Here is a 10,152-nt window from a genome sequence, read left to right as displayed (position 1 = left end):
ATTTTAATTTCACTTTGCTGTTTGGCTTTATAGGGTTCTATCGAACCCTATAAAGCCACAATTGAGTAATGATGTGCAAAACTCGAACACAGCAACATTTTTTCCTGAGTATAAAAACAATTGAGCAATATGGCTTATTTGAAAGCCATTTGAAAGAGCAAAATTTTGTATTGTTGTCTAGACAACCTAAAATGTGATGTGCCCAAATGTGGATGCCAGGTCCTAGGAGCTTAATTTAATTCAGTGAGTTTGGTCAGTGAGCTACCAGAATAATATAATTTATACATTTATTTCTGACAATTTAAGACCAGAGTTGCTGAATGATTTTCAATAACTGCACCAGCATTTCTTCATAATGCAGAAAAAATGAGCACAGTGTGGAAATTGCACTTTTTTTTTTCTTACATGAAGATATCCTGAAGATTGAATGTGCAGTTAAGCTTCTGAGTCACAGGCTAGTTTCAATGGTCCAGCTTACTTAAGACCAACATTGGCTGTAAATGGCCCACAATGTAAAATAAGTTTGAAATCTCTTGAGTTTCCACCACATGGTTAGGAAATGAACATGTCTTTTATATCAGGGATGCATTTACTGATACAATAAAGACAGTATCTGCACAGCTTGTCTATTAAAGTTGATCTGTTACATCAGCACAAGGGGACATTAAAAAACAAACATCAATTTACAACATTGTTTTTGTTTGTTTTTGAATAAAATTAAAACTGTTTGTCTCAACAGGAGGTTTTATGTTTAAATTTCAAAAAGAAAGCTTTATCATGCTTTTGATGAGCCTACTGTTTTTAGTGTCGTGCTCTACCATTAAGATTAACTGTGAGTTAAATTTAATATGGAGAGGTTTAGTTACTGTCAATGTTATTATTCATAATCTTTAAAACAATTTGTTTCCAAAAATTTGACAGTAGGTATAAATAAGGATATGGCATATCCTCATATTATATCAGCAGTACATTTTAAAATTTTTGTTTGTGTGTTTGTTTAAAGTAGACAAACGATCTGTGAGTCCAGAGGTTTGCATCAGCGGGCGCTTTGGAAAATTCAGGGTTAAAATTAAACTAAATCAAGGAAGTGCAAGCAAAACTACAAGATCATATTAGAGATATACTGACTACTTGTGAAACCATACACGTGCTTAGCTAATGTGGAGCCAATTGTTGTAGTCATTAGGAAATGTAGCAGTTATAAGTACATCAGCTTTTCTGCTTTGGGACTTAAAGTGGGAAGTTCTTGCTGTGGTAATTCTTCATTTTGGTCGTTTTATTTTGAAAATATTCACCGGACGTTTCCGGCTTCGCTGTTGAAGTCACAGTGCGCAGCTGCGGTAGTCGCTTTGCAGTGGTGGTTGGTTTCTTTTGCTTTTGTAGCCGCTCATCTTGCGGCAGAGCCATGTGGAAGCGCCCCTGATGATCGTCTGTTTGGCTTTGTAAACAGTTTAAATCGCAGAAATCAAATTGAACTGTGACGATACGACGTCTGGCTTCAGTTTGACGCGGCTGAAGTTCGTCTTAGGAGCGGAATCAGAAATCATCGGACGAAGGTAAGATCGGGCTAACGCGTGCTACCGCCATTGTTTATAGGCAAGCGCGGACCATGGCCTCGAGTAATTCCGAAAATAACTGCTCGCACGTATGCAGCAAACTCAACAAGAGCTGCTTTTTCTGTTTTACTTGTAGCCGATTAGCTTATTTGCGTGCATAAAGTTGGTGTTTAAAATTGTGTTGTTGAACTGGAAGTGGCGTGGCCTTCCGTCTGTGAGACGCACACGGAGGTTAGCGCCGGTTTCCTGAACGGATACCCAGCGGTGTTCGCTTAAAAATACGCGGGAGACAAACGATCGTATTGTATAAGACGCCGGTGAATTACACAGATCGATCAGCGAATATAGTTTAATCCAACCAGATCGGAGGGCCTCGGGGTCTGGCCGTTATCAGATATATAGATGTAGTGAACTTCAAAAAGCTACTGGTCCGGTTAATAAATGACTAGCGTCGTACCTGCGTGTGAAAGATGACCTTTGTAAAAGCATTGATGGATAAAGGTTATCTTTTAAGTACCTGATACAAAAGAAGACGAAACGAAACAATGAAACGGACATGATCAACCCAAGTCGGACACACAATCACCCCAATGGCTGTGTCAATAGGATTTTTTTAAGCAGTTTTTAACCCACCTCGGAATCAATAAAAGAAAGCCTTTATGTAGCCAGTATGCCAAATTTCTTATCTCTGCGTTTTTAAACGAGTAAGAGGCATTAATATACTGGGTGCTTTGCTTTTCAAAGCTTTAAAATTTACAAAAAAATGTAAAAGCATTAACAGTTTGCATCATTTCCATCTTAAAAATAACACATCTTAACGAGTAGTAGTTGTAGATTAGAACACAAGCACCTGGAAACCAAGGCTACGATTCTTGGGGTGGAAATATCTGGAGCAGTGATAAGAGTTTCTGTTTTGTTAGAATTTAACTTTAGGAAATTGGCATTTAACCAAGTGTGGAGAGCTCCTTAGGTCAGCGAGAACGGGACAGATGCATGTCACTGGATATAGATGGCAAATGTTTTTAAAATGAGCAATTATCTGTCCTTTTCTCCAAGAAATGGTGACAAGATAACTGTCTGCAGGACACCAATTGAACACACCGACCACTTGATATTACTTACTTGTACAGTATCAAAACTTCTATAGTATAATTTGCTCCTGAGCCCATCAAAGTGTCACTGACTTTTTCTACCTTTCCAGAAAAGGGAAATCCTGCTCAGCTCTAACCTTTTCTAAAATCTGTGGGAAATAAGGCGGTAAAGATTGGTCCTGGCTACATTTGTTTTCAGCCAGAGTGGAACAATGGCATGTTTAAACTAGGTGGAACAGTGTCAGGCCAACCACATGAGGGCCCACTGCATTAAACATTTTTAAAAATGGTGATGTGGGAAGTACTTCTGCAGAGCTTGATGACAGGTTTAATTTCACACATGTGGTCAGTTGCCAGGGTTACAGGATACACCGGGAATATGTTTGAATCAGAAATGGCTGAATTTGACTTTAAAATTAAAAGGAGGTGATTGATCTTTGTAGGGCTGTTCGATATAACGATATATATCGGATAACGATATAAAAATGTCTGTCGTTTCATTTTACGCTATCGTTGGTGTCGCAAAATAAACTGTTTACAGCAATATTTTTTTCATGGTTTTGATGGTCACTGTAGTGGCTATATTCATTTCTTAAAGTTCTCTCTTTCTCTTATATTTAATATAACCACACTACAGACAGACAAGCGACTGTTTTTATGCGTTGTCGTTAGCAACAACAACGGTAAAACCATCACGTGTCCGCTTGTTTATCTTCTACATAAACCTTTCACAATAAAGCTCAAGATCCTGTTGAGACCTTTCAAAATACAGAGTGTTTACGAATGAGAAGCAAAAAAGAGCCGCCAGGTGCTAAAAAATAGACCTTAGACTCAAACGTTAGAACAGGCCTTGCCCCGCAGCACGCCGTGTAATAAATACTCACAAAGAAAACGGCGGCTGTTACAACTTATGTCTAAAAATGTGTAGTTTCATGCTTCGGTCGACTCCAGGTGCACGACGCCCAGCTGGAAACACTTTACGCAAGTCGAGCTGCCCGCGATTCTCAGAATGTACAGAAAATGTAAAATTTTTGTGATTTTTATATCGGTATCGGGACGATAGATGTCTTATATCGGGATATGAGATTTTGGTCATATCGCACAGCCTTAGATCTTTGTTTAAAGGTGTAGGATGTTTCTGGCACGCTGTAAAATTGCAGATCAATTATGGCACTTTAACATCTCACTGTTCCTTCAAACAGCCTTGGTGTTCTGCAATATAGTCTCCCCCCCCGTTTAGATACAGCTGGTTGATTCAAGTATCTGCAGGGACCCTTTCTATAGTTCCAAACCATGCCAGCAAAATATACCAGAGCTACCAGGTCCCCCTTGCTGTAAGGGTCATGGGTTTATAATCACTTTTCCAACTGTCTTTATGTATGCAATATTAACCAAACTAGATAAGCATTAGGTACAACCCAGATAGTAGGAGACACAAAACACGGTCGCTAATTCAGGAAACCTGATCTCTACATGTAGGTAATTATAAAGCCAGTGGTAAAAGCTCACCTTTAGATTTAAGTGTAAATTTTTGGAAAGGGCAGGAGGACCACACCTGAGGATTTAATGATGCATTCACATGAAGCACAAAGGGATATTTCACCTTGTGTCACTCACATGAATACGGTTGTTGAAAATCTGCCATTAAGTCCTTCAATTTCATTGACTTTGATTGATTGATTGATTGGTAATTTATTTCAACATGTGAACAATATACAAGTACATTTAGAAAAGAAAATAAGAGAGAGAAAAAATACTATACAAATTACATACAATTTGTCAATGAAAAGTTGAGCTATTGTGCTCCGGCTGCTCTGAGTAACCTGAAGTTTAAAAGAAAGAAAGATTCTGACACACTTCCACGCAGCAGTCATGCACTAACTGTAACATCTGGCAGAAAACGAGCATATTCTAGAAATTTCAGCCTTTCCTATATAAAATTTTTAAAAAGTTAAATCTGAGTAAATTTGATGGGACACAACAGTTTACTCCATTTAATCTTATTTCCCAAATGTAAGGTGACGTTTTTTATAAAAATGTATTCTTCTCACTATGATCCCCGTCTTAAATATATTTACCATCTCCCTGCAGGTGAGAAAAAATGTCCTACTACTCATCCTCCCGTAGCTCGTCTCGGGCCACTGACTGTAAAGTGTACGTCGGTGACCTGGGCAATGGCGCTGCAAAGGGGGAGCTGGAGCGAGCCTTCAGTTATTACGGCCCACTGAGAAGTGTGTGGGTGGCCAGGAACCCTCCTGGGTTTGCCTTTGTGGAGTTTGAGGATCCCAGAGATGCAGAAGATGCTGTCAAAGGCATGGACGGAAAGTGAGTAAATGTTTTCCTTGGACTGGTCTCGTGTGTCTCACGTACAGGGTGTTTCTTTTCTTTCTTTTTTTTCTTTAATTATTCTGTGCTTAACAGTGGAAAAACTGATTTGTTCTGCTCAGGATCCTCTGTGGTTCCCGTGTTCGTGTGGAGATGTCAACAGGCCTCTCCAGAAAGGGCCGTGGGCGGCCAAGCCGTCGCCAGTTCGACCCCAACGATCGGTGTTACCAGTGCGGGGACAGGGGTCACTACGCCTATGACTGCTACCGCTTTAGCAAGCGAGGCCGTCGCAGCAGGTGAAGTGAAAGCATGTTTCATTTGAAGGCTCATGTAGCTCGTTTGCCATTTTGTACCATTATAAAACCAGTGCCATGTTATGGATGACTAATGCAGATGGACTCGTTTCTTATTTTTCATTGCAGGTCTCGCTCTCGATCGCGATCCCGCTCCAGATCAAGGTCCCGCGGGCGCCGCTACCGCTCTCGCTCCCGCTCCCGCAGCCGCAGCAGGTACGCCGACACTGACGCACAGACACACCTTGTGATATGTCAACAAGAAAATCTGGTTGTGGTAGATTTGGAAAGGCCAACGACTAAATGTGCTCATCACTGTGTCGGCGTGTGGTTATTGCAATCTCTTAAGCTGTGTAATTTTTCTGGTGTTTATTCTGCCAACTCTGTTGTGCAAACTTTTATTTATTTATGTTTTTTAGGAGCCGACGCAGATCGCCATCCTATTCCAGACGCAGGAGCAGGTAAGAATACAGTTTCCTATGATGAGTGAAGATGAGTAGCTGCTGCTAATTCAGTTTCTCAGAGGCTGAAACTGACTTAAAGTTGGTCTATAACAACAGATGCCTACTATGCAACTAAAGTTGTGTCAACTGTTAAGCCTTCAATTATTTAAAATAAAACTCTTTTGGTCATTATTGAAATCTTAATATTTTAGCCCAACTTACCTTAAAAAACTTAAACATCATGTATTTCTTACATTTCTAAACAAGTCTTTTAGCATGGCATTTACTTAATCTTTAAATGTAAAGGTAAAGACTCAATAAAAACAATTAAAAAGACGTGTGAGACAGGACAAGCTGGTTTTACAGGCATGCACCAACTGTAACAGGACTGTAGCCGTGTCGCTGTAGATACTGGCACTTGAGGTCTACTGGATTTGCTGGAGTCTTCTCTTGTAGCTGTTGCTACTTAAATAAGGAAAACATCCTAAACAACTCAGAATCAGAGCTGGTATAGGAGTAAATATTTGAAATGACAAAGTTTTCTTCACTCTCTGAGCATCAGTTTTCTCTAGAAAGTCTCAACTTTTCCAGCTCACACTTTGTATAATTTGCTCATCTGAGCCCTTGGACTGATATTGAAATGGAGGTGACATTCATGTCATCAACCTGGCCACGCCTCATGCACCAGGTTACAAAGATCATGAGGTGCATAAGCAAGCAAAACGACACCAAAACACAACACCCTTTGCAAGAGACAAAACGGCGGCAGCCAGCATGAACTAGGTGTTAGACCCGAGTAGCCTGGGTCTGCCTCTGCTGCAGGAAAAAAGTGCCGCAGTGAGGAGAGCCGCAGGCAGCAGCCTCAGGAGACCTGCACAGTTGTAGGGCGAGTGGTGTGCATCACTGAAAGCAGATCACATTACAGGGTTTCCTTGGTCACCGTGCACAAAACACAGGTAGTCCACAGAGAGTTGAGCCAAACGTCTTCTGTAATCGTGCTTAACATCCTGTTATGTTTTGGCTGTTTGTTTCTCAAACATTTTAAACCTGGGGAAATTTAAAAACACTTCTAAAAGTGTTAAACACAAAGTTTTATGACCATCTTACATCAAACACTGATGATGGGCGTGTCGTTAAAACTGGTTACAAAGTGTGGTTATTGTAGCATATGGACATTTGTCTGTGATACTGAAACCTCTTTAAGAAACAAGTTGGAGAGTACTTACTGGGTGTTCCTGCTGTTCTCCAAAGTTTTATTGAAATCGCTGCTTTTTGTTTTGTGACATCAGGTCTGGATCCCCTGCCCGCTCAAAGTCCAGGACTCCAGCCAGAAGGTGAGTTGTCCACAGCTATTCTTATCCCAAACTCACTGTTAGAGCGACGCAGTGAATTTGTTTGTTGCTCTGATGCTGTGCTCTGACCGCTGCTACATGAGAAATTACATTTGCATGTCACTCGGTTCTTCCCTGTAAATCACTTTTTTCAGTGGTAACATGGACTCGCTGTGCTTTTCATGTTAATGTATGGATGGTGTAGTGGTGATGAACAAGCATTATTAATGGTGATGGCCACTTCAGTAATACATTATTTAAAAAATGGTTGACTTGGTCGATGCTTACTGGCTACTGTTACAGTGGAACACACTACTACTGCCAAAAGGTGGCAGTAATGCGGCTGTAATATCTAAATAAATAAATGACATTGGACAAGTCTTCAAGCATCCTCCATCCTTCCTTAGTATTTAGAGAACTTGACACTCTGGTGTTTTGGCTGCACATACTTCAGGGTCACTTCTCTCAATTACCAACTTTCCTAAGAACTAATCGACTGCAGCCCTGGTGTGTAACAGGTGGTGAGTTTAGATCAGAATCAGAAAGACCCAAGGAGCAATTAAGAATGGCATGCAGCAGGAAAAACCTTCAAAGGTGTGTGTGTGAGTGAGAAACGAAGGTGAGGCTCAGTAAAGACTCTGCCGGGTGAAGGGAGCATGTCTCGGGTGTGCCACGACTGGGCAGAAATTTAATGGCCGTTAGGTGGGAGCGATCTTCAAAGACTAGAGGAATGGTTTAGAGTGAGGATCGAATAGTGTTCTGGTTTGACAGATGCCTATCCTTAATTATAACAGGCTTGCAAGATGAGTTGAACTTCTTGAAGTGTTTAACAGAACTCAGCTGAGCAGGGAAATGCAGCTCTGCAGTCACATTTACATGTGTCTGCAGATATAAGATCGTCTTTATCATCTGAAGGTGTCTAAAATATTTTCTGTCTTTAATCAGTCGTTCCAGGTCTCGTTCTCGGTCCGGTTCTGCTCCCAGAGGGCGCTCTGTGTCCAGATCCCGGTCACGTTCTCAGTCTGCTAACCACAAGAGGAACAGGTAAGCCCTCGGTCTAGATGTTCTCTCTCACTTGGACAGGGTGTAGACAGTTTGAGTTTCTGATGCTTAGTCTTTTTTTTTCTTCTTTAAACCAAAACATAATCTAAGTTTTAGATCAAGAATAACAGATTTTAGATATCTTGCGTTCCTGCTGAGGGTCAGTTAAGTTTTTCCACCTTAGCCAGAGTAAGGCAGGGAATTAAATAGACCCTCCTTCCAACTGGAAGCGGCATGCTGCTGTCAGCCGACCACCACGGGATGGCGGGATGACGAGATGGACGACCTCCGAGATCCGTCAGCCTCTTCAGCACAGAGAGATCTTCTGCCTCCGCTGCCAGCAGTGGAGTGGGTGGGGTTTAGGACAGGGATCCCGGCCCTCTGTCTGGTCTAGGGAGGTATACCTAGAGGAATGACTGGATCTCTTTCCTGTGCTCTCTTTTTCAGCTCTTGATGGCTCTGTATTGTCAGCGCTTTGCAGCTTGGCTCTTAATCAGGCCTTTACCCTGAAAAGAAAGCACATGAAAGACTACCTCTGCTCTTGCCTTTCCTTTGATATTTTCCTCACTGATGTACCTTGGTCTAAATTTATCTTAAGCTGACAGAATTATTACTTTTTAAAAATTTACTGGATTGACAAGTGTTAAACAAAGAATTTAATGTTTTTATTCTTTCTTAAAATTTACTGAATCTGGCTCTATCAAAAGAGGAAAAAAGTAAAAACAGCTACTAGCAGAGATCAGACAAAGCGACGCCGTAGGTGTGACTTGCGGTAAGCATCTTTGCAGCACAGTTTGTTTATTTTTCATATTTTCTTTAAAGCGTGTGGTGGGAGCTGAGCACTGCACTGACACCGCAGCTGATCCCAGGCCCAGGGTCTGCCAGCTGGCGGTGTGTACGTCCTGCGGGAGGTTGACTAAGCGCTGACCTGAGATCAGCCTTCGCCTGCATCTGGTGTTAGACAGCGAGAAAGAGGTCGACCTACCGACCGAACCCTCCCCACAGTGAATGGGTGTCTGTTCCAACCGACGCACACGCTCAGACGAGATCAGCCCGTGCACACATACAGTTGCTCAACTAGAGTCACCCAGCCAGCCAGCCTTCAGATGTACCAGAGGGCTGACCCACACAGATCACAGTTCGGCATTTTTAAATCCATTACCTACCTACCAGACCCCCCTACCTACCTACCAGAGTTCTTCGCCTCTGTCTTAGCTTCTGAAAGTGAGAGAGCTGACGAGAGATCAGTCTTCAAGAGCCTCCCAGCGCAGTGTATCTCCAAGTTGTAGTCATCCGTCCTTCAGTCCTTTCATCCTTCGCTTCTCTGTACTTGTTGTTTCTGCCACTGTCTCCAAAGGTAACCAAAAATCAAACCCCCTGACAAGCTCATGTTGATGGTGAAAAGAAACATTTGCAGGCTTGATGTAGTCTGAAAAAAAATGGTGTTTTGTAGAAGTTAAAGTTGATCCTTTTTAACAAGCATGCTCATAGTACGTAAGTGTGTGTCTGCATGTGAGAGCGCTTGGGTGAGTGAGTGAAAGACAAACAGGCACCATGAATATTAGTGGGATGATGTGTCTGATACGTTTTTCTCACTGTGTCTCACTTGTTGCCTCATCGTTACCATTTGAAGCAACTTGTCTGTGTTTGTAGGTAAGGGGAGGATTGAGTTCTGTATTTCTTAGAGCACAAATGCTGCTAACCAGCAGCTCTAGAAGCAAAACATGAGACAGTGTCAATCAAAGACCTGCCATTTATTTCAATGAGCGTTTGCTCTGGGGGTTCAATTATGAATTTAGCTTTTGAACATAGATAGCTATTTCTGAAAAGATTAGAGGCAGATGACATGAAGTGTACCTGAGAGGTCAAGGGTTGTTGTTAAGAATGTTAACACCTGTCCGAACTTTCTTCCACCCCTCCCCTGCGGCGGGCTAATTCCTCTTCCTTTCTGTTTCAGTCGTTCCCGTTCGGCAACTCCAAACCGAAGCCCTACTCCAGCAGACGACTGAGCGAAGGCGACTATTTGCCCCCCCCCTTCCCTCCACCACTGTCCCTAAGACAAACCCTTAACC

At 42.0% G+C, this 10,152-nt stretch overlaps 1 protein-coding gene across 4 annotated transcripts in view; it reads left to right on the top strand.

The window, feature by feature from the left end:
* The window catches only part of srsf7a (serine and arginine rich splicing factor 7a), a 29,395-nt gene extending 19,243 nt beyond the window's left edge, over positions 1–10,152 (top strand). Inside the window, exons 1-9 of one of the 4 annotated variants that reach the window (XR_001290425.1) lie at positions 1,319–1,556; positions 4,739–4,972; positions 5,095–5,268; positions 5,395–5,481; positions 5,685–5,726; positions 6,998–7,042; positions 7,985–8,083; positions 8,903–9,437; positions 10,038–10,100. Coding sequence is in view for 3 of the 4 variants with exons in the window: in XM_013911980.1 (XP_013767434.1) it covers positions 4,749–4,972; positions 5,095–5,268; positions 5,395–5,481; positions 5,685–5,726; positions 6,998–7,042; positions 7,985–8,083; positions 8,903–8,996 (765 nt within the window). In the remaining variant the exon portion in view is untranslated. The other 3 variants (XM_005737421.2, XM_005737422.2, XM_013911980.1) reach the window with 3 other exon arrangements.

This window comes from Pundamilia nyererei, unplaced genomic scaffold (assembly GCF_000239375.1).
Source record: "Pundamilia nyererei isolate P.nyererei 1_Seehausen unplaced genomic scaffold, PunNye1.0 scaffold00076, whole genome shotgun sequence".
Lineage (NCBI taxonomy): Eukaryota > Metazoa > Chordata > Actinopteri > Cichliformes > Cichlidae > Pundamilia > Pundamilia nyererei.
The sequence above is the reverse complement of the archived record's forward strand: the minus strand, read 5'-3'. Positions and strand labels throughout refer to the sequence as shown.